This window comes from Thunnus thynnus, chromosome 11, assembly GCF_963924715.1.
Source record: "Thunnus thynnus chromosome 11, fThuThy2.1, whole genome shotgun sequence".
Classification (NCBI taxonomy): Eukaryota; Metazoa; Chordata; class Actinopteri; order Scombriformes; family Scombridae; genus Thunnus; species Thunnus thynnus.
In genome coordinates this window covers 17,539,736-17,563,714 of record NC_089527.1, presented here as the reverse complement: position 1 = coordinate 17,563,714, position 23,979 = coordinate 17,539,736, and the positions used below count along the sequence as shown (strand labels likewise).

The 23,979-nt window shown below is 40.1% G+C and overlaps 1 protein-coding gene across 10 annotated transcripts in view; it reads left to right on the top strand.

Moving 5' to 3' along the window:
• LOC137192619 (bromodomain adjacent to zinc finger domain protein 2B-like) overlaps positions 1–23,110 on the top strand; it is a 62,459-nt gene extending 39,349 nt beyond the window's left edge. For 3 of the 10 annotated variants that reach the window (XM_067603457.1, XM_067603452.1, XM_067603453.1), the window contains exons 8-38: positions 222–911; positions 1,671–2,235; positions 2,411–2,707; positions 4,005–4,065; positions 5,266–5,374; positions 5,563–5,664; positions 6,128–6,338; positions 6,883–6,975; positions 7,065–7,126; positions 7,429–7,494; positions 8,381–8,446; positions 8,912–8,956; positions 9,160–9,192; positions 10,255–10,320; positions 10,686–10,826; positions 11,493–11,747; positions 12,788–13,011; positions 13,537–13,611; positions 13,743–13,977; positions 14,082–14,144; positions 14,530–14,674; positions 14,790–15,445; positions 15,659–15,947; positions 16,147–16,302; positions 16,478–16,632; positions 16,872–17,077; positions 17,386–17,524; positions 18,038–18,184; positions 18,372–18,664; positions 21,611–21,754; positions 21,898–23,110. In XM_067603457.1, coding sequence (XP_067459558.1) covers positions 222–911; positions 1,671–2,235; positions 2,411–2,707; positions 4,005–4,065; positions 5,266–5,374; positions 5,563–5,664; positions 6,128–6,338; positions 6,883–6,975; positions 7,065–7,126; positions 7,429–7,494; positions 8,381–8,446; positions 8,912–8,956; positions 9,160–9,192; positions 10,255–10,320; positions 10,686–10,826; positions 11,493–11,747; positions 12,788–13,011; positions 13,537–13,611; positions 13,743–13,977; positions 14,082–14,144; positions 14,530–14,674; positions 14,790–15,445; positions 15,659–15,947; positions 16,147–16,302; positions 16,478–16,632; positions 16,872–17,077; positions 17,386–17,524; positions 18,038–18,184; positions 18,372–18,664; positions 21,611–21,754; positions 21,898–22,045 — 5,937 coding nt within the window. In that variant the 3' untranslated portion in view covers positions 22,046–23,110. The remainder of the gene's footprint in view (positions 1–221; positions 912–1,670; positions 2,236–2,410; positions 2,708–4,004; positions 4,066–5,265; positions 5,375–5,562; positions 5,665–6,127; positions 6,339–6,882; positions 6,976–7,064; positions 7,127–7,428; positions 7,495–8,380; positions 8,447–8,911; positions 8,957–9,159; positions 9,193–10,254; positions 10,321–10,685; positions 10,827–11,492; positions 11,748–12,787; positions 13,012–13,536; positions 13,612–13,742; positions 13,978–14,081; positions 14,145–14,529; positions 14,675–14,789; positions 15,446–15,658; positions 15,948–16,146; positions 16,303–16,477; positions 16,633–16,871; positions 17,078–17,385; positions 17,525–18,037; positions 18,185–18,371; positions 18,665–21,610; positions 21,755–21,897) is intronic. The other 7 variants (XM_067603456.1, XM_067603461.1, XM_067603455.1 and 4 more) reach the window with 7 other exon arrangements.
• The last annotated feature ends 869 nt before the right edge of the window (positions 23,111–23,979 follow it).

Sequence of the window (23,979 nt, the reverse complement as noted above, 5' to 3'; positions counted from 1 at the left end):
TTAAGATGACTTCTGGTATAATAATGTTTTAAGTGCAAATGTCCCTTTGTAAAAGTGCTCTCAGTTAAATACATTTTAGATGGATTGTCAAAAGCAGCCATAGCGGTGGGTGGCAAACTGGATGTATGTGCTGGTTGACAGAGCTGCCACTGTGAGGCTTTCTCAGTAGGAGCTGACATGACATGCTGTCTTCTCCCTGTTTCCCTCATCCTCCTACTCAGCGGCTGACACAGAACACTTGTGAGAGTAAAAAGAAGAGACCTTGCACCGCCGATGGAAACACAACTCAAGACAGTCAGAGTGTTCTGGCTCAGCAGCATAATGACAGTGTTCTCTTGACTTCCTCGTACCTCTTCCAGTCCTCTTCTCTTCCTGCTGGCCTGCCTCAGTCCACAGCGCTGTTCCTCCAGAGCCCCAGGACTGCCGAGGAGGAAGGCAAGCAGCACATCAGTGTCATCCAGACCACAAGACTGGCAACAGGCAACAGCCCCTTAGCACAATCCCACAGGGAAGCCTCTCCTTTGCCCTCCAGATCATCACCCAACCTGATCTCCTTCTCCTCCTCACCTAAACACTTGCCTCCGTCCACGTCACCAAAGCACTTCTCTCATTCGGCCTCACCAAAGCATAGCTCTGTCTCCTTCTCTCCCAAACCTCTTGCTCTCTGCTCCTCTTCGAGGCCCCTGTCTCTGTGTTCCTCACCTAAACGCTCATCTGTTTCCTCACCTAAGCCTCCCTCCCTCTCTTCTTTACCCAAAGCACCAACCCTGTTAGCCTCTCAAAAATCCCCACATAAAACCAAATCTTTGATACCCTCTCCCAAGCACACACAGCTTGTTGATAGCATGAAGAGCAGTGGAACACTCCTGGATGAAAGCTCATTACACATGAACAGTTTTAAATTGAAACAGGTGAGTTATGTTTTTTTATTCACATCACTTTCTTCTTTTTTTCTAAATTTTTACCAAAGATACACGAAACAAATTACTTTAATAAAGCAGAAAAGTATTTTTCATCCTCTTTTGCTAAATAAGGAGCTCTGTTTTCATGTATTGTCTATCATTGTTTCTGTCATAAAATAAATAAAAATCAGTTGGTTCCCTCACAACAGAAAATTAATGTCTAAGCACTGTTATTGGGGCTTTTATTATACTGCTACAGTGAGTCTGACTGCTACATGACTAGAAGTGACAATGCATGTAGCTCTATTGGGAAGGCTTCAAAAATTGACAAGCAATTAGCTCTGTTATGTTTTGGGTTGTTTGTTATCAAGAGGGAGAAATCGGCCTCTTTAACAGGACTCTGTTATTGTCACTATTCTGAGAAGGAGGGAAAATGTAGAAATCTGTAACAAGAGGGTTTTAATTCATATGGTGGTGGTACATTTAATGCAGGCTTTTGATTGCCACAGTATGACAATAGCAACAAATACAAGATGACAGCTGAAGTCATAAGATGGAACTAAGCCAAATAATTAGAAAATATTTTCCACAGTAGCCTTTTTTTTCGTCATTGTTGTTGACATGCTTGAGCCCGCTCTTCATTGTTCTTCTCTCTTATTACACCTTAAATTCCTTCATTCACAGCCCACTGTAATGTAATGTGAGTGACAGTTTGTGTAATTACTTCTTTTTTTTCTTTGTTTCCCTTTCTTTCTCATTTTTGTATAGGCCCCTCATTCCAAGGACTCCTTCAAGCTGGCTTTCTCTATGCGACCTAAGGAACAGGACTGGTATAAAAGTCACAAAACTTCAGCTTCCTCTTTAGAGACGTCAAGCAGTCATTTACTGTCTCTCCCACACAGCAATGACACCAATCTGTTCATGAACCATCACCCTAACGGAGCGATCCATAGCTCCGTTCAGGATGCCCCTTTGGCCCTCATCGTTAAGCCCCGCAGCCAGAGCAGCGCCACCAGCGGCAAGCCACTCCTGGCAGCCTCCAGCCCCCACTACCACATGCCCACCAACTTGAGCACTAGCACCAAGGAGCCATCAGGCACCTCTGCTGCCCCACTTAAATCTTCCTCCCTATTAGGCCTTAGACCACAGAAGAGGAAAACTCCCAAGTCTAAAATCAACTCATCCTCTCCACCTGTGAACTTGGTGAGAAGCAGTGAGTCTGATATCCACAGCAGCAAGGACTCAGACGACTCTTTAGGAGATGACTACAATGATGATGATGAAGACGATGAAGATGATATTGAGGATGAAGATTCTGGCAGTAGCCTGTCAGGTTAGATTAACTAGACCTTTCTTTAATTCAATAAATACAAAGCATTGATAATACATGATTGAAGCTGTTATATTCGGTATCTTCCTGAAATTAGTTGGGTGTGTGAGGAATGTTAATTTTGGATATAAATCAGCTCTCTCTGTTTCTCTCTCTGCCACGCTGGAATCCCCCGCAGAGTCGGAGAGCAATCTGGAGAGCGACTCTGATGGCTCTGAGGATGATATGAAGGAGTGCGGTGAGACTGAGGCAGATAGCGATGCAGAGAGGACTCCTCTGAAACTTGGCAAATCATCCTTGTCTACTTACAAGTCCGCCTCAAGCATCTCAGCCAACTGCTCCCTGCTTAACCTGCAGGTTATCAGGCCCCCTAGTCTGCCTAGTAGTTTACTCACCCCTACCACAGTGACCACCTCAGGGACATCGAGTAACCACAGCACCCCATCCCCGTCCTTCACATTAGCTTCCCTGCCAGGTAAAAAATATGTATTTCTTCTTTGCTTTCTAATACCAAATGCTTGGATAACCCACCATACAGCGACAACAACAGCTGCTTAACAAATTTAATAAGATACTTGATGTAACCAGCCACTAACATCGTGTCTACACAGGAGGCATAGTGTGAGCAGCATGTTAGCAGAGCAGCAGCAGCTTCAGTCTTCTGTCTGTGTCTACACAGGATGCGACTCAGTATCGAGTGTAGGTCACCTGCATTGTGGTTGCACGTAGTCTATGAAGACAAACACCGTAGTTATGTGCCTGAAACAGAAGAACATAGTTTTGAAGTGTAAAAATACACTTTGGGTCACGTTTACGCATGTACAGTGCGTGTAAAACAAGCTATTATATGGCCTGTGTAGACAGTTCTATTGATTGAATAGAAACATATCCATCCCACATGCAAGAGATGGACCACTGAAAAATGCGGCTGAAAAACGCCTCCTGTGTGGACACACCATAATGTGTCGTTCAGGCTTCAGGAAAGTAGGATCACACCCAAAGTCAGCATGGTGTTTATTTTTCCCCCTCTCAGTTTTGTTGTCCGGGCTTTCATACCCCTCTTCATTCATGCTTTTTCAGACTATCCAACCTATCAGTGGAAAAGAACACTTATTTTTTCAGTAAGAGGTCATGGATGTACATTTCTCAATAGTTCCGAGTTGAAATGAGTTCTCTGGAAGACAGTGGTTGCGTCATTGTTTTTTCTATCTCCAGCAGCCTTTGTTTTAATAACTCAGGCAGATGCTTTATAAATCTGATACTGGCTTAGTCATCGACCACAATTTATTACCAATAGAACTTGATTCTGACTCACCATTAATTGGAAAGTATTAATTTCTTTTTCCATTATATCTTGCTACGGAGTAATACAAGAATCATGACTTGATGAACATTAATAAAGTGAGGAATCTAACTGTATTTTATCACCACCAATACTGCAACCACTGGACCAGTGAACTTGCAAAAGGTCTAAATATTATTTGTCTAATATTTCATGTTGATGTCCATGTATGTATGGTTGCTAACCCTGAACTGAGCAAAACCGTCTACCAAAAACAAATTCCACTGACCTGGGTCGTTTGCTGTTTAATATACAAAACAGCTATTCACAACAGATTGATATTCCTAACAGGGTCTCCTTTTGTAGAATATATTATATTTGCAACAATATGCCTGTGTAGTGGATACTCTGTAAAAATGGCAGGTTTTTGCATTCGCTCATGTCCCACTGGAGGTGCGAAAAGCGCTGAGTCATTTCTCCTGTTTTCTAGGATCAGGGAAGAGAAGGAGAGTAACTGATGAGAGAATACTGCGATTACCTCTTGAGTTCGGGTAAGATATTGTACATGTACTTCATATTGAAAGAGACACATAAAGATTTGATAAAGTCTGTGTTTTATTTGTCGTAGCTGTCATGTTTACCGTATTTTTGGTGTCAATGCAGCTGTTGTTATAGTCACTGACAATCGACCTTTCCTTAAAGGTCGTTTGTGGCCTAAGGCAAACATTACCATATCTCTGTGTTTGCTACAAATAACAAGACAATGAATGAGTTTTAGTAAATTTTAAAATTTATCAAGAATCTTTCAGTGCTGACACATTTACTCAAGTAGAGAAAATGACTAGGAAAAAACTCCAAACTCTCTACAACTAGTATCATTACACCCTTGAACAACATATTTGTCTATCATGTGTAGTTGAAGAAGCTCCCAATATAAATGTGGGTAACTGTGTGAATATGAAGCTGCAATCCTGCTAAGATTTTTTTTTTTCCCAGGGTAAATACTGTAAAGGTAAAAAATATTGTTGGTGGAATTGTTTTGAGTGCGGTGACGTCTTTATCAAGAGCTGAGTAAGAGTGGACCACAGTAAATATGTGGCCCCTTTTTGGGTCTTTAAAAGGCCCAGTCCTGAGCAGTAGGTCATAGTGGGCAGGAAATGAAGTGAGGCCCAGCAGTTCAGACACAAGGGGTTAATTGCATCCAGCCTCACAGACATGCAACATTAGCAGCTCCCTCCCCACAAATTTTGCAGCCTTGGATCAGAGCGCCTTTCATCTTCCAGGGATGTTTTTCATCAGCAGGTTCACAGGAAATCGAGGCTACACGACTGTATTTCAGCCCCTGCTCTGTTTAGAATAACAGCCTACCTGCCACTTGTGTAAGCCATGGCTGCTCTCCAGCGGAGCTCATGGGAACTGAGGGGTTGCCCCACTTGGCCCACGGCCATTTCTGATTACTGAAAGGGTCAGAGGACGGCAAGGCCACAGACTACACGGTGCACAGCTGTACATACATCATTTACATAGTTTATCTCCTTGTTTGAGAGGGAGATGTGTATCTGGTCCAATTTTGACACAAGGAAATATCAACTCAATGTTTTATCATAAAAAGGACATTTTTATGATAGAAACATTTAGCTGATCATATATATATTAATGATGACAGAATACAGCTGTGTTTTTTAATTTTTTTTATTTCGTTGCATGTTAACTATATTTGTACTGTCTTTGCAATGTCTTGTGTTCTGCAGGTGGCAGAGAGAGACGCAGATCAGGAGTGTGGCAGGTCGTCTACAAGGAGAGGTGGCTTACTTTGCCCCATGTGGGAAGAAGCTGCGTCAGTATCCTGATGTAATGAAGGTAAATCCATAATATGTTTTTTTATTTCAATGAAAGCAGAATTAAATTCTTGCCCCTGCACTCACTGCATCCCTGTAGCACTTTGTAATTGCCCGCAGGTGGGAAATAATGATGTTCGTGGAGATTGACCAGTCTTTATGGTTGAAAGTTCCTACCTATGCTTTAATTAATATGTATTTTTTCTGCAGTACTTACTCAGGAATGGAATAACTGAACTCTCACGAGATAACTTCAGCTTCAGTACAAAAATTAAAGTTGGTGACTTCTATGAAGCCAGAGAAGGACCAGAGGTAAATGGTTCTACTTTTTTTTGTTTGTGTTTCTTATTGTTAGGACCTCCCATTACCTTGATGCATCTGCTGTCATAAGCCCCTTCATTATGGTGTAGTCATTATCTAGAATTCATGTTTAGCTTCTTCACTGATGCATGTCGACATTGATTCTGCAAAAAAAAATGCCATTTAATTGTTGATGAAAAGTAAGAAAATATATTCTCTTTCCAATCTACCATTATTGTCATGTGATCTACTGCTACAATAAAAGTGCAAATTGCAATTGATGAATTTCTCAGTTGTTTTAGAAAACATGAGGTTTAAGGGGGTGGTGAGGCTAAATGAAAGTTAAACCCACACTATAAATTCACATACCTGTTAAGTAAACATTTTTGTCAAAGCTTTGCTCTTAAATGAAATAAAATGTACAATAATTAATGTGAATGTTTGTTTCTCTTCCTTCTAACTCAAATGACTCAAGGGTTTACAGTGGTTCCTGCTGCCTGAGGAGGAGATTGCTCCCAGTATCATAGCAATGGATGGGAGGCGCAGCCGTCGAACAAAGTCTGAGCATCAGCCGACAGGTGATGGCGCCGGGGCCAGACCATGGAAGGGTCATCTTCTTAATGTTGGTGAACCAAACCTCCAAGATGTCAGTGATGCCAAGCTGCTACGTAAACTGGAGGCTCAAGGTCAGTTCACATCTTTAGAAATGTGTCACCAAATGTGTTTTAAGAGAAAGTCCAGCTTAAAAAACTACAGCTATTAGCTATTTATACTTTATCTGTCATTTCCTCTTTGTGGTTTAGTGCATTTATGTTTATCCTGAGGATAATTGATGTCACTTCGAGATTTCCATCAATTAGGGTTTAATAGCTTTGTAGAGGTTAATAGCAGAATTTATCGAAAATATCAAGGGCGAATGTTTTGGTGCCATTTCCCCAGAATTAAGCTCTAAGGATTTATTTGTAGAATCATACATGGTGAAATCCATCTGAGAAGAGGCAGCAATACAAATTTCTCGATAGTCCAAAATACGATGCAGCCAAAAGACATGATGCATATTGAGCAAGGGACATGGGACATGGAGCTTTGTCTCTCAACTTTGTCTTTTGTTTTTACTATTGCAATCAATGCTGCAACATTATTGCACTCTACTTGGACATAGAACAGTAGGTTGTTGCTGAAAGATATGGGGGTTTTTTTGTCTCATATTTATATTTCATCATGTTGCAGAAATAGCTCGACAGGCAGCACAGATCAAAATGATGAGAAAACTTGAGAAGCAGGCCATGGCGCAAGCAGCCAAGGAGGCAAAGAAGCAACAAGGTAAACAGCTGCTGTCTAGTCAGACATGCTCTCCTCTCTTACCCAAGATCATATGCTGTGTGTAGGACTCATTTGTTTGTGTCTTCCAGCAATAATGGCTGCTGAGGAGAGAAGGAAGAAGCGGGAGCAGATGAAAATTCTTAAACAGCAAGTAAGGACTTTTCTATGCATGTATTGTTTAATTTTCCATACAGAGATTCATAACTATCTGCAGCTGTTCTGTTCATACTCAAGAGTTTGTGTGCTCCAAGGTGAAAAGGTTTTAAGCACAGTTGAACCGCTTTGAAATTTTACAAGCAAGTTGCTATTCTTCAAAATCCTGCTCCTTCCTCATCGGCATAGAGCTAATGTACTTCCTCACCCCACACCCTACACCCCGCTCACCCCCACCACTCTATAACATGCATGACTTAACAGTTAATTCATTTGATCTTGCCCTCATCCTTTTACCAGGAGAAGATCAAGCGCATTCAGCAAAATCGTATGGAGAAAGAACTCCGTGCACAGCAAATTCTCGAGGTTTGTCCTGAAAGTTATTGCAGAAACATTCTAAAACACTTCCTTTCTGCTGTTGATAGGATTTTTTAAAAAAAACGACCAAAGGCTATTCCTAAATTATGTGGTCCCGTTTTTAGTTACATCTGCTGAGTACATGTGACTAATGCTTAATTGGTTTTTTGCAAAAGTGCCATTGAATATGAAAATCTCCTCAGACCATGATGGAGCTTAATACAAAATACAGTATTTCATTAAGTAAGAGGTGGCTGCGAGTTTACCATGGCTAGGTGAAATACCTATTTTGCATTCACCCAATAATGGAAGCTGTGAAGTATTTTAGCTTTTATAAATCAAATTTCAGTTGACACGCTTGGCAAGCGGCTCTTAACAGGATTTCATTGCAGCTATAATTACTGATAGAAATGTTGCTTAATTTATTCTCACTGCCTGCTGGTGTTTCATAATAACTACAGCCATTTTGTCTTTCGGTGTTAATGGGAGGAAATAATTATCTCATTGCTCAAGATTTCAGTATGGTAGATTTGACGTTATCAGTAAGCCACTGGCTCTATTCAGCTTTGTGTGGAATGTTTTCTATTGACAGCATTGGAAAATGCGTAACAAACTTGTATGTAATAATAAGTACAACATTTAATTAATATTTCTTTTACAAACCAGATTTATATGTATTTTATACATTTGAGATCATTTTCTAGTCCTTTATTAATTTCATGTAATGATTGTGACTTAGAAAACTATCCCAGCTAATTTTCATTAATCAAGTATTGCTGCCACAATAAATTGTTTATTCAGTCAAAGCTTTTCTGTTGTGTATACTGCATGTGTTTTGAATTAGTCTATCATTTTCCTCTGTTGCATGACCTTAAAATCTGTTTTGCATACACAGGCAAAAAGAAAGAGAAAAGAGGAAGCAGCTAATGCCAAAATATTGGAGGCTGAGAAACGAAATAAAGTAAGATGATCAGAACAAACTGTGATTGTTGAGGCCACTGTTGCTTTCACTCTCAAACTGCCATAAGACATAATTACTGTAAGAACAGCCTGTTGCCTTGTTCAGCTGCAATCGGTGTCCCTTACAATATGCACCTGACTCTGAACCTTCTCTTTTGCCCAGCTTGTCTGCAGTGTAATATTCTCGCTGCAGTGTAATGCTTCTCAGTGCAAAGGAGATTTTCCTTGTTTTAGTGAATGACTGTGATAAAAGACGGTGGATCACCTCCCTGCACTCTACATGTATCTGTCAAATGATGGCATTTCCGATTTCACAATACCTCAACCAGCCACATTTAGAGGCCTTAAGCAGGGTATTGTTGAATTAGATGAGAAGGCCAGCCATTTGTGTCCATCTTTTAGGAAATTATGTAAATTTGTGTGTATATGATGTGATTTCTTATTAAGTTCATCATTATTTTAAAAGGAGAAAGAGATGCGAAGACTGCAAGCAGTTATACTGAAGCACCAGGTAGGTAATTTGATCCACATGGTGCTCTAACCAGTCATCATTTGCAGCAGCTGAAATGAATATGTTTTTTCCTGTCAACTTATGCTTTGGGGTTCTTGGGTTTTATTTTGGCTTACTATACACATTGGAGGTTGGAAGGTTCTTGCATTGATTTTCATGTCTGATTTTCTATTTCTTAATACTTTGCCAACTCTTTCTACCAGGAGTTGGAGAGGCATAGACTAGATATGGTATGGGTATGTTTGTTTCTGTACATCTAACAACATATTGTGAATGTGTTGTGATAAATGGTTGCCATCATAGCAATGCATAAAGTGTATCATTGGCTGCAGTCATACTACATCCCTCTGCATGGCTTTTCCAGAACGGTGCACTGCATATGTCTGCGCTATTTGTCTCTCAGTGAAACCACATCCATTATCTGCCCAGTACGATCAAAAATGCCTTGACGCTGCAGAAATTATACCAGGATGCAAAGCACTCTGATAGCCTGAAAGAACACTATCAATTACATTGTTTCTGTTTTAGATTGATTAAATTTAGGTGCTCAAAATCGTTTTACTCTACAGGATGTGAGCCAATGTTTCTAATCCATTTTATCATCTGAAAGTCAATATACAGTTTGTATTCTTGCCTGTGATTTACACCATAATTAAAGAAAACAAAATCCTTGTTTTATAATTTATTAATGATCCTCATTATAGATTTAAAACCTTTATCATTATATTACAATCAGGCCATTTTTTTCTTACTAAGTATATCTAAACTGTAAGGGAGGGTATGATAGCTGGACTCATTAGTTTTATTTTCATATTAATTAAAGCACAGTTAAAATATAGAATGCAATTTCCAGGAAGTCTTGATAGTTTCATATGCCGCTGTTTTCATCAGTTGTCATTTTTTAATTTTAATTTCAGTCAGTGGTTTGCTTGTTGCTGCTGCATATAGTTCTAAAACTCTCAGCCTGCACCGGCTTTCCGTCCACCACTTGTCAATGTGCTCAAATTATTAATGTCTCTTTCTAATCTTAAGCTTATGCTGTGTGTGTATGTATCACTACCCTCATTTTGCTTTTTGTTCATCATTGTCCTCCTTTTGCTTTAAATATCATGTATGTCTTTGCACTTTAACTGCAGTTAAAATGCAGAGACATGTGTGTGATTATTATGACAAATGGTGATCCACTTTATGTTTCCTCTTCTATTGTGCATGTCGATGCTGTGTTACATCTATGGCCAATTTCCTCTTTAAAAAATAGAAACTGTGAATAGAATAAAAACCTGTGTTTGTTCTGCCAGGAGAGGGAAAGACGCAGGCAGCACATGATGCTCATGAAGGCTGTGGAGGCCCGTAAGAAGGCGGAGGTAGGTAACAGCTGACTTACTTATATCTCCTCCTGTTCTCCATTATTTTTACTGTTTCTGTCCCATAGCAATTTCATGTAAAAGTGTAGTAGTCTGCAGTAATGGGACATAATATAAAGTATGTGTGTAGTGTAATGCAGTACACTACATGCACCATCCTTGTCAAATAATGTAAAGTATTTTGTTTATGCAGCTCTTTTTGTTAATTAAACACAGTGGTATTTGAGGCCATAGTTTGTTGCTTTGTATTATGTCCGCCCCCTATTGAAGGAGTGTAATGTATGTGCCCAAGCAATACTGAACACAATGGTCAGCAGCAGTATCGATAATATACACTTGTGATAAGTCTTTAACTTGGCTTGTAGGAGAAGGAGCGTCTGAAGAAAGAGAAGAAGGATGAGAAACGGTTAAACAAGGAAAGGAAACTGGAGCTCAAAAGGTTGGAACTGGAAAAGGCGAAGGAGCTGAAGAAACCAAATGAAGACATGTGTTTAGCAGATCATAAGGTATTCACAAGCAGTGGAGCTGTTGGCAGATGAACATGAGAGTCCATGTATGTCACCGTGGATGGTCTCCATCTGTGGAGTAGATGTGTGTATGGAAAGATTAGATTTTCCACTAGCCCTGGGATTTTTGGACATGGAAATCAACTAGTATAATCACTGTAGGAACTATAGGCATGAAGATTAGATTTGCTTTTGACAAATTAATGGTTTCATTGTTTCACTATCAGATCTACCAAAATAGGTGCTTAATATCACTGAAAGCATCTGGAATTGATTAAACAGAAAGCAGGTCAAAATACTGCCACCAAGTGGCTACAGATGTCATAACACCAACCAAAGTATTATCGATCTAATACCTGTAATCAAAGAATTTTGGGAAATAAGACTTAAACTAGTCTGAATCAAGTAACATATGCACTCTAAGAAATGCTGGAAACTGCATCTAACTTCCTCTTGAATAGAAATTAAACACATCTTTCACACAGTTTTCTGTAAGCCTGATAAAATATTTAAAATTATAATACATTTGATCATGTTTTTGGACTGTCTTACAACCAGTATAGCATCTATTTCTTTTGCATTCTTGGTGTACAGCCACTAGATACAAACTGTTGAGAGATGATAAATATATTTTATTGTTTAAATCGTGTTTGTTCTTCCTTCCAGCCACTTCCAGAGTTGTCCTGTATCCCTGGCTTGGTCTTGCCAGGAAGCACGTTCTCTGACTGCCTGATGGTGTTGCAGTTTCTGCGCAGCTTTGGAAAGGTCCTGGGTTTGGACATAAATTCAAACATGCTCAATCTAAGTGACCTTCAAGAGGGGTTGCTCAACATTGGAGACAGTACTGGCAAGGTGCAGGACCTGCTGGTGAGCTTGCTCTCTGCAGCCGTGTGCGATCCTGGTATACCTGCAGGTCACAAGGTAAGAGTCTGTCATTGAAACTGCAGTATTTGTCCAGTAGGATTGGTGAATTGCAGATGGTTGCTGTACTGTGATATACAGATGTGCATACATGTAGAAAAACAAGCATTAAGCTGCTACTGTGCCAGAAAAAGGCATCGTTTCCAGTTCAAATCTGACAGGGGACCTTTGTTGCACCTCTCTCCCTCCCTTATTTCTGGTCACCTCTCCACTATCTCTAGAAAAAGTTAATTAATTTCAGTCACTGCTTTCACTGCTTCTTCTGCAGAACTGTTTTCTACTGCTTTAGTCAACAGAAGGAGTGTTTGGTTTCAGAAGTTGCAAATTTCTTGAAAGTAGATCTTTGTGTTATTTAAGATATTTTAGAAATAACTGATAGCAGTGACAATATAAGATGATACATAGTCTCTGCAGGGAATGTCGACAGTGGCTGCCCTTGTAACAGCATGAACCCAATTTTGTTTCTTTACTAAAGTACACTCTGTGGACTGTTTATGTTCCCAGCTAAACAGTTGGAAAACACATGGTTTTATCAGTACTTTGGCTCTGTGCAACTAAATGACAAGGCTTATCTGTTTTGGAGGATATCACTGTTGGAAAGTTTAAGTTGTAATTTTATTCCATCCCCCAAGGCCATTTCCCCATGCTGTCTTGTAGGGTGTAATCATGCTTTTACATGATTTTACATACTTTTCCTCATAATAAAATGCTGTCTCAGGCTCCCACATTGAGGGAGATGTTTGCACAATGACATGGGATTGAAGGCTATATTACAGGGCTATATTATCTTGACATCTACTGCATGTTTCATAGTAATCTGCACAACCTTGATACCTTCCAGAGACAGCCCAGAGATCACTTAAGCACTTACCAGTAGGAGATTATTGTGTGTCTTTTAACCAGACTTACTCTTATCTCGTCATCATTCACCTGAGTACATACAAAGAAATTATGGATTAAAATTAGTTAGTAAAAATAAAAAGCTTTTGTTTGCTAAACATTGTGACTAAACTCCAGTCTTGAAACACTCTTTCTGTTAGAGTAAGACTGCCTTGGGGGATCACCTGACTAATGTGGGGATAAACCGAGACAACGTGTCTGAGATCCTGCAGATCTACATGGAGGGTCACTGTGAGCAGACAGAGATGGCTGCTCTGGCCCTCAGCCTCAGGACCAAAGCTTTTCAGGCCCACAACCCGTCACAAAAAGCCTCCATGCTTGCATTCCTGGTTAATGAGCTCTGCTGCAGCAAGGCAGTAATCAGGTGAGGATCCTGCCTCCCTCTGACACTCATGCTGTGTTTGATTTTGCCATTTGACAAATAAACCCATTTCTCAATTTTGTAAGGCAGTCATGTTAATGGATTATTCATATTAAAAATAACTGTCATTAAAATAAATCATGGTCATTTTAAGGTTTTGACATGTGTGTCAAATAAATCATTGTGAAAACGATTCAGTTCAGACTATAACCAAGAGTTCCTTATGTGCATGAAGCAAATAAATTGATCTCTGTAGCTGAGAGTGAAAAGTATTGGCTTGTTTTATTCATGGGGGCTTAAGTTTTAACAGAATAACGAAAGTGTCAAAAGGAATATGGCAAATTGTGGTCTCATGGACAGTTTCACAAGGTTGCATCAAACTATGTATCATCAATTTTTTATTTGTACTGGTAACACTTTGAAACACATCTGGTGCACATTGCAGTGTGGTGCAAATGCCTCATGTTCTTTTTATGAAACAAAAAGGGCACTGAAACATGGGCTCTAATGTTGTCTGATACTTTACAGTGAAATCGACAAACACATAGATCACATGACCAACCTAAGGAAGGATAAGTGGGTTGTCGAGGGGAAGCTTCGCAAGTGAGTATATGAGTCTCCTAAACTGTAATTAAAAGGCTCTGTGCATACACTTGGAATACTACTAAGTGCCCATGAATCACCACTCTATAAGCTGACTTTGATTTCTCCTCTGTCCATTTTTGTCTTTAAAGACTAAGGAGCATTCATGCCAAGAAGACGGGGAAGAGAGACATCAGTGTGGGGGGAGAGGACAGCCACGCTTCGGCCATCCCCACTGCCAGAAACAAATGCAAGAGGAAAGAAGGGGACAGTGAGGAAGAGGACGATGAGGACGATGAGAGTGAGGACCAAGGAGATGACGACGATGAGGAAGAGGAAGAATCAGGAGGAAAGAAAGGAAGGAAAGCAGAAATATGTGAAGAGGAGGTCAGTGACAACAAAATACTTGTGGCCAGCAGCTAAATCAGTGTTTGTTGAAGTAAATGTCAGCCGGTCCACAGGCCTCACACTAATGAGATCTTTTCATCTAGGACAACAGTGTGCACTCAGCCAGCGTGGAGGAGCTGGAAAAACAGATTGAGAAAACATACAAGGTGAAGGACTGTATTATAATTAAACCGCTTATTTTACAGCCCTGTGTATAGAAGTTAGAAACTGGCTGTATTTTCACCATTTTGTTATATTTGTCATAAAAAGTATATTTAACTTTTAGATATTGGGAGGGGGATGTCCAAAGAAAATATTAATAATGCTGGGGATGGTCTAGCTTTTTTTATACAATTTAAAAGATTCAGCACCTCTGCCCACCCCAATAACTCGTACTGTCCCTAATTTAAACCCACCAAGACAGGATTTTGGGCCGTATCAGTTCATGTATCAATTAAATACATCATAGTTCAGCTGTATGGTAAATATGATATATAATAATATGATATAAATGTAGTATAAATAAATGTAATGTACTTTCTGTCTCTTTAGCAACAGAGTCAGATCAGACAGAAGCTGTTCAACTCATCTCACTCACTGCGCTCCATGATGATCGGACAGGACCGCTATAAGAGACGTTACTGGGTCCTTCCGCAGTGTGGCGGCATCTTTGTTGAAGGCGTGGAGAGCGGTGAAGGTGCAAACCCAAACTTTGACTCGATTTTATTTACTTTTTTTTCTTTGTTTACCATGTACAGGTTAAAAAATGAGTTGTAATGTTGTTGTTTTTTGTGCACTGTTGCTGTGCTCAGGTTATGAAGAGGAGAAAGACAAGAAAATACAGATGACTGCTCAGGTTATCAGGGTAAAAGAGGAGCAGCTGGAGGAAGTGAAGAAGCCAGTGGTCTCCAGCCAAGCACAGGGCAAAGACAGGGATACAGCCACACCAGAGAACCAGCAGGACAAAGACAGCCTCAACCTCTTCCTTCAGAAACCTGGATCCTTCTCTAAGCTCAGCAAACTCCTTGAAATTTCCAAAATGGCTCAAGACTCAGACATGAATTCTCACAACAGTCATTCTGCCCCTACCACTACCACTGCATATTATCCCTCACATCCCATCTCTCAGGCAGCCACTACTCAGCACGGGCTGATGGATAAAACAGATACTTCAGTACCATTTCTGCACAAAAGCACTCTCTGTATGATCGGCAGCCCTCAGTCTATCCTTCATGACGACCATCTCTCCAAGATGCTGACGGAAAAAAGCAACCAGTGGTTTAGCCTCCTGCCTCGTTCTCCTTGCGATGAGTCCTCGGTCACCTCTGGCTCCAGCCCTCCAGCCTCTTCCTCTCCCCCACAGACTATCAGCACCAAATCCCCCTCCTCCCTCTCTCCTAATCCCTTATCTACAGCCAGCTCCAGCACTCCTGCTGGGATCGATAACATGCAATTGTCTGTCCTTCAGGTTGGTGGATAACAATGATGTTTTCATCTCAGTCACAGTTACTTTGGATCACACTTTGCTTTTTTTAGAATGTGTTGTAAATGTTAGTGTGTATTGCTTGATCTTTTTCATATATTGCAAACACATAACTAACTTTTAGCTTTGTTATGCATGTAGTAATAGAATAAATTTATTGTCTGCTCATAATTCAGTGTTGTGTATTCTTCCTCTCAGCAAGTAAAGTCTGGCATTCATCAAGGCAGACTGACACAGTGTGACATGTCCAGCGCAGCGATGAGTCCCAGCCTGCCCTTCCCTGGCATATCTCTACCCCCCATGCTGGATTTGGCCTCACAGCATGCAGAGGGTAATGGGAACAGAGTCCTCTTCCTGGCGAATAACAACTCTGTCAACAAGAGCGGGACCCCAGAGGCTCCAAGTGACAAGCCCTCTTGTGCCTCATTCCCTGCTGCGGAGGTGGCTAAGACCCAGGACTACCCTTGTCCTCAGCCTATCCCCGAGGGTAAGACCGGCACAGTGCCAGTACACACAAGTGAAATATGCCGGACTAAAAACATTCATTGCCCAAACAGTCCTGGGATACATGCTGTGATGACTGTCACTCACTCACACAACTTCCCTATGTTGCTAAAATTAAACAAATAACGTGTGACAGTTTAAATGTGCATGAAGTGTAAATTTGGGAATGTGTGTGTTGGCAGAGATGCTGCGCGGCTGGTGGAGGCTGTCAGACATGGAGGAACTACGCAGCCTGGTCAAGTCCCTTCATAGTCGAGGCGTCAGAGAGAGGGTCTTGCAGAAGCAGATCCAAAAACATATGGAGTATATGACCCACCTCTGTGCCAGCAGCAAAGATGGTGAGTCTACATTTCCTCTACTCTCTTAAAGTCAGGATGCAGAGATGTAGGTAAATAAAAGTATTATTATTTGACCTTTTGTAACATGGTACATGGTCACCTTGCATTGAATACAATAAGATTGCTTTCTAATGTTAGTTTGCTGTATAATTTTTGTTTGTATCTGTGGTGACAGCGATTGATGTGGCAGAGCTGGAAAAGCAGGAGGTGAGCGCGGAGACAGTTGAGAGCTGGTGTGTTGAGGAGCAGGCCATGGAGGTGGACATCAGTCTGCTGCAGCAGGTCGAGAATCTGGAGAGGAAAGTCATCTCTGCCAGCCTGCACGTCAAGGTATAAGCATTGTGTTCTTTCATCTACTTACAAAAGATAATTCAGAAAATAAACCACTAATGAATAAACAAGACATAATGACTCAGTGGTTAGTATTGTCACCTCTCAAAAAAAGATCCTAATTTGTATTTTAGCCACAGCTCTTGTCTGTGTGGAATCTACATGCTCCCGCAGTGAAAATGTTGCATTTCTATGACATTATGTCGAGATGGTCATATTTTACTGCTGTCTCCCTTAAGGGCTGGATGCATCCTGAGCTGCAGTCAGAGAGGGAGGATCTGGTCTATCATGAGCACAAGCCCTTCTCTTCCTCTACTACTGAGAACAGGAGCCAGAGAGAAACCAGCCAGGAGGAACTCCCTGGCTCGGTGGTGCGGCACCCCAACAACCCCCTTGACATAGCGGTAACCAGGCTGGCAGAGCTGGAGAGGAACATCGAGCGAAGGTACCTAAAGAGCCCCTTAAGTACAACCTTTCAGATCACACTTGATAATGTCACTGTGCCTGCTCATACACTAGTGTTTGGTAAGGATGGTGAAAGAAGGTCCCTCCCACACTAGACCCTTAACCTCACTGTATGCTGCTTCTGTTTAACGAGAGTCCCTTCAGTTAAACAGCAGCAGCATTTTGTCCCCATTTTTTCACTGGTTGATGTTAGTCATTAGTTGTTATCGTTCAGTGTAATATTGTTACTGACTGTACTTGTGATTACTGTATGGTTATGCTGCAGTCTGACTTTCTGTGATCTCAAAGCAGCAGTGAGGAGGAGGTGTCTCCTGGGATGAGGTTGTGGCATAAAGCTCTCAGTGAAGTCCGCAGCTCAGCTCAGCTGTCACTTTGCATTCAGCAGCTGCAGAAATCCATTGCCTGGGAGCGATCCATCATGAAGGCAGTTAGTGTCACCTGTTTTCTCTCTTTCTGTTCATGATCATAAACTTGTTTATATATTCAACAGTTTAATCATACATAAATATTGATACCAATTTAAAGCTCACACTAAAAATACAAAGAAGATCAAGCTATGCTTTTTGGCTGCATGGCTTTTCATTTCATTTAATCCAAACTACTATATGAATTGATGTTGTTTTTTTTTATCTTATAATTTAAAAGAATACATAAGTCTCTTACACATAATCTTAAAAACAATCAGGGATGTCACAATAGATCTAAAAAGCTTGTCCTCCTTAAAGGGAGGTAAAATAAAGTAAATGTTTGTTTTCAGCATCAATACATCATCACCAGGCAACAACCCTATCAGATAATAGCACAATCAGTAATAAATCAATGTTAATTCAGTATGCCTGGTTGCACAGTATTGCATGAATCACAACATTTTATAGTGGTGACCTTATACTATATCTATATCTTTGAATTTGTAATTACATATATTTTGGTGTGTTTCCAGCACTGTCAGCTATGTCAAAAGGGGGATAATGAGGGACTGCTCTTACTTTGTGATGGCTGTGACAAAGGCTGCCACACTTACTGCCACAAACCCAAGATCACCACAGTTCCTGAAGGCGACTGGTTTTGTCCCACTTGTGTAGCAAAGGTACACCAGCATGAGTGATTAATGACAGAGCTGAGACCCTTTTCATTAGTCCACTATTACTGTAGATCTGAGAGGCCTCACCTCCTGTAATTATCAAATGATAACATAGCTGTATCGCATACCCATTTATAAATATGGCAGGTTTTGTGTGACTCTACACCAGTCTTCTCTGTGCTCTGTCATTCAGGAGAGTGGTCAATCTCCCCGGAGTAGGAAGCAACAGAGCCGAACAGCTGGAGGAGGGAAGAAAGGCAGTGAGGTAAAACAAAATAGTAAGCCATCTGTGGCAGGAGAGCTCATCAAAGAAGAGGCTGCCAGCAGCAGCAGTGGTGTGCCAAGGAAAGGTACCAAGGAGTTCAGAAAGAGGAAAGGAGACGACAGCCCATCCAGCACCCAGGCCAAGCATGATAGCCCTGTCTCCTGTGCAAAAAAAGCCAAAACAGCCAAAGACAACAGTGTAAATGAGCTGGCGATGTGCCGGTAGGTATGACCGCATACTACAAACGAGATGCACAGGACCTAGCAGCATTTACCTTAGTTCATCTCAGTGTTAAAAGAATGTTGTTATTCTCCTGAGGTATACAGCATGAGGTTTTAGATGAGTTCCTCTGCTGTACAGTAGACTCATCAATGTGCAGTCACGAATCATTTTAATCAATCTTTATTTACATGGTGTATTTTATACAGTGGCTGTAGCCCATGTGCTGCACATGACCGAAAGATAATGCGACAAAGACAAAAACTAACAAACAGAGGTGAGCAAAGGCACAAAAGAGCAAAACAACAAATAAAATAATGAATCAACAATAGATAAATAAAACACCAAATGACAAGGCACCTTAAGTAAAAGCCAGGCTAAAAAGATGTGTCTTAAGGTTTCTTTTAAAAATGTCCACAGAGGTGGAGTCCCACATATCCTCAGGCAGATTGTTCTAGAGACTAGGGCCACAGTGGCTCCCCATGTGTTTTTGTTGAAATCCTTGGAACAACTAGGAGGCCAGCTGCAGAGGATCTGAAGGATCTGCTAAGTACATATCTAAAAAGCATGTCTGAGCAATAGGCTGCTTCCAGGACATTCAGTGATTTAAAAACTAGTAAGAAATGCAAAGACTTTTAAAAAGTTGTTATATGTGCCCTCTGTCTGGTCTTATTCAGCACTTGGGCTGCTGCACTCTGAAGTTGTCAACAGCATTTTAAGGTAGACCAAACAAGAGAACATTGCAATAGTCAAACCTAGAGGTTATAAAAGCATGCATTATTTTTTCTGTGTCAGCCTGAGAGAGAAATGGTCCAACCTTAACAATGTTATTAAGATAATAAAAGAACACTTTCATGACATTTCTAATGTGGGCTTCAAAAACTGAGGTCAAAATCAAAGATACCCCAAGGTTTTTGACCTGGTCCTTGGTATGAAGGGCTAGTGACTGACAGACAGTAGCTCTCTCTGAGCTTTTGCCCCAAATATTATGATCTCTGTCTTGTCTTAATTCAGGTGTAGGAAGATGTATGACGTCCATACATTTATTTCATATATACTGTACATTGCACTAACCTATCAATGGGACTAAGATCATCTGGAGACACAGATAGTATAGTTGGGTGTCATCTGCGTAGCTATGAGACTCAATTTTATGCTTTCTGATGACATCGCCAACGGGTAGCATATAGAAGCTGAAGAGGACTGGACCTAGACTGTAGAAAAAATAATGGACATAGCCACAACGTGACCCTAGCACTAGCTTCTAGCTAGGTTAGTGAGGTGCATTTACAGTCTTTGGTTAACTGTGATAATGCTAATGCTCATTTTTGCTAGCAAAAAACAGGGTTAAAACCATCAAAACAAATGTACTTACTGGAAAAAAATGAACATCTGACTCCTTAGAGCATCTTTTAGTGCAACCAAACACTGAACAAGATGAACTTTCACGAACTGAAAACACATTGAAATAGCGACGGCTACGCCTATACTCTGTGAATCTGGGGTTATGCCATGGTTACGTTACCTAACCAGCGTTGTCACCATGGTAGCAACTTGCCTGTGATGGCACCCACCTGTCACTCAAAGCAGCCACGATCTCATTATGCATAAGCCTTAATAAAATTTAAACGGGTGAGTTATATAAAAATTCATCCCCTGTACAGTTGTCATGAAAGGGGAAATTAGCTATAGAGACCAAAACCGTTTTTTGTATGAGGCTGTAAACAAGTTTATTTCTTCTGTAAAGTTAGGTATTTTAACATGGGAGTCCATGGTGATTGATTTGCTTTTGGAGCCAGCCTCAAGTGGCCATTTGAGGAACTCCAGTTTTTGGCAATTCCTCGTTGGCTTCATTTTTCAGCCCCAGAAGTTGCTGCTTGGACTGGACCTAAAATAGAACCATGCTGGACGCCACACGTTATGTCTGTTTTCTCTGAGGAGTAGTCACCCAGGGAAACAAAAAACTCCCAGCCAGTTGAATATGATCTAAACCAACTTAGAACCATTCATGAGACCAAGTCTCACCAAGTTTTCAAGTCTGTGCAGTAGGATTTCATGGTCAACGGTATCAAGGGCCACATTAAGATCTAGGAGAACCAGGACTGAAAGCTTATTTGAATCTGTGTTCATTATATCGTTCAACACTTAAACCATTGCAGCCTCTGTGCTGTGATGGGCTCTGAGATGCGACTGAAAAGTCTGAAAGATATTGTCATTTTTAATGAAAGTATTTATCTGTTAAAGTACAACTCTGTCTAAAATCTTACCTAAGAAAGGAAGGTTTGATATGGGTCGGTAGATACTAAGAACTGAAGAATCTATATTAAAATCAATCAATCTATATTATTAAATGCATCAGGGAAGGTGTCTGTGAACAAAGAGTAGTTTTACTATAGTTAATAATTCCTCAGACAGGCAGTTAAAAACAGTTTTGAAAAACGGGGTAAGTATGGGGTCAAGACAGCACATAAAGGGTTTTTACCTCAGAGACCACCTTTCTAATCAGCTCTGCAAAGTATATTGTCAGTGCTTAGTGCTTTCTAAAACATTATCCGACCTTGTCTGATTAATATTCATTCTAATTGTTGTCATCTCTGAAGTAGGCTGAAAATTCGCTTCACTTAGTATTTGAGAGAAAATCACTGGTGCATGTAGAAGTGGGATTTATCAGGCTGTCAGTGGTTGTAAAAAGGATTGTTTTGGTTCTTATTCATGAGTTCAGAGAAGTGAGCGTGTCTGGCATTTCTCAGCACCTTATTATATTCTGAAAGGTGACCACGGAGTTTATTTTTCCTCCATCTGTGCTTGGTTTAGTTTTTTTTACTGTGTCATTTCATGTTATACTGAATCCTGGATGTTGAACTGGTGAAGGTACCTTGAAATGAAGTGAAATTATATTTTTTGCAGTGCAAAGTGCTAACCTTTTGTTTGCCGCTTATTCTCTCCAGAGTGCTGCTGGCTGAGCTGGAGGCTCATCAGGACGCCTGGCCTTTCCTCACACCGGTCAACCTCAAAGCTGTCCCGGGATACAGGAAGGTCATCAAGAGGCCCATGGACTTCTCCACCATCAGGGAAAAGCTCACCAACAACCAGTATGTGTTTTTTCAGTTTAGTGTTGGCATGTAAAAACATTCTTTTAACGTGTGTATATATTTTATGCTATTTCATTATTTTAGTTGTTTTAATTTGGATGATGCACATAAATCAAAATTAAAACCATTTCTAATTATTACAGGTACTTAAATTTGGAGACTTTCATCATCGACGTGAACCTGGTTTTTGATAACTGTGAAAAATTTAATGAAGACGATTCCGCGATTGGACGAGCCGGCCACAACATGAGGAGATTCTTTGACAAACGATGGACTGAACTGCTGAAGTAAACATTTCAAGTGAGGACTTTCCACGCTGTCTACATATCAAACTCTTCACCTGTGACACTAACATACATGGTTATAACAACACTATTGTGCAATGTGAAAGTACAAAGTTCTCCTACTGGACCTGGTGGGAGAAAACACTTCATGGATGAATAATATGAAAGTGCAATACCCCGTTTTCTTGATCAAAACGCACTGACTCTTGTACTTGATATTGTATTGGTCAATTACCTTTTTTTTTATCATCAGTACTATAACTTGCTGTATTTATTTTGTCAAGTATTTATGTTATGATTCAGTCTTTTCTAAGGAAAAAGTGAGAAAAACGGCACTCAGCTTTAAAAAAAATATCTAAAGATTGTTTTATCAACCATTAAACAAGCCAATCAAAAAAAAATGTTTACAGCTTTGTGACTCGAGGGTGCCAGCAGTACTAACTGTTCATCTGCATTTGTGATTTAAACTGTGTAAAATACAAAGTGGTATCGCTGACACATGTACAGTGTTCATTTATGTCACTAGTCTTATTTCTAACATGTAAAGTTTGTACATACAGTACAGACTTGGTGAAAATATTAATGCATAAGGATGATTGTAGCACTTCATACGTTGCCTGTGCTGAATATCCTCTTGAAACACTGTGGTCTCCTCAGTATTACAGTGCCTGACCTCTGACCTCTAAACAATGGATGTTTTTTGTTTTTTTTTTTACTTATTTTCAGTGTGTGTACTGTATGTGTGTCCTGCACAATGTACTGTAGGAAACGGTTACATAAGAGGTTAAACTTTTCCTCTGGACAGAATTGATGTGGTGCACAGTGTGTTTCATATCCAAGCGTCTCCTTCAGCCAGATCCTCGTCAGACATCCTGTGGACAGATATGAAACCTGCGCCAGGCTTTAATCCAGCTGTGAGTCTGTGTTACGGTCCACTGGAGACATCTCAAGACAGCTTGAAGTAACTGTATTTTATTATCAATATTGTGAAATGAGTAGTGACTTTTGTAGGAACTTTATTTTTAAATAGTGGGTGTGTGACACGGATAAAATAAATCTGTTTTTCAAAATAGCCTCGTTAAGCCCTCACTATCTCCCCCTTTTTAAATGTATTATTATTATTCATTTATATCGTAGATCATCTATAAATTGCAACTTCTAATCATGGATTTCATTTGTAACATCTCCATTTGGATGATATTGGTTTAATACTAAAGTAAAATGGTCTGAATTTTTTTATTCAGTGCCAGTGATGGAACGTAACATTTACTCAAGTACTGTACATAAGTACAGGTTTTATGTACTTGTAGTTAACTTGAGTATTCAATTTCTACTGCACTGCAGAGGGAAATGTACTTTTTTACTCCTCTGCATGTACTTGAAAGCTGTAGTTTGCAGAATTTTTGATTTTACAGACAAAACGTGATCAACAAACTAAATATGATGCATCGTTACAGATAAAACTACCCAACAATATATAAGGTTGTTAAAATCAGCTCCAACAACATTAAAGTGCTGATTAGACATTAATGCATCAATAATTATACTCTAATAAGAGCCAGTCTGGATTATGAGTACTTTGACTTTTGATACTTCCAAGTACATTTTGTTGATTGTACTTTAAATACTTTGTACTTTTACTAAATTAATGTTATTGTTTACATTGTGGTATTATTAGTTTTACATAAGTAAACGGTGCTTATTTCACTGCTCACTTGCAGAAGCAATAATAGTAAAATAATTGGATCAGTTTTTCAGTAGAGAGAATTTAAAACTGCAAACAGACACAAAAATTAGAAAATTCGACTCTGACCATTGAGTAACTCACAGCAACTCAGCGTCACATGACTGATAACAGTTATGCAAGATAAACAGACTTTATAATGCTGTGTTGGAAGAGGAAGTACTTGAGGACAAACCCTTGACGACGCACAGCGAGCA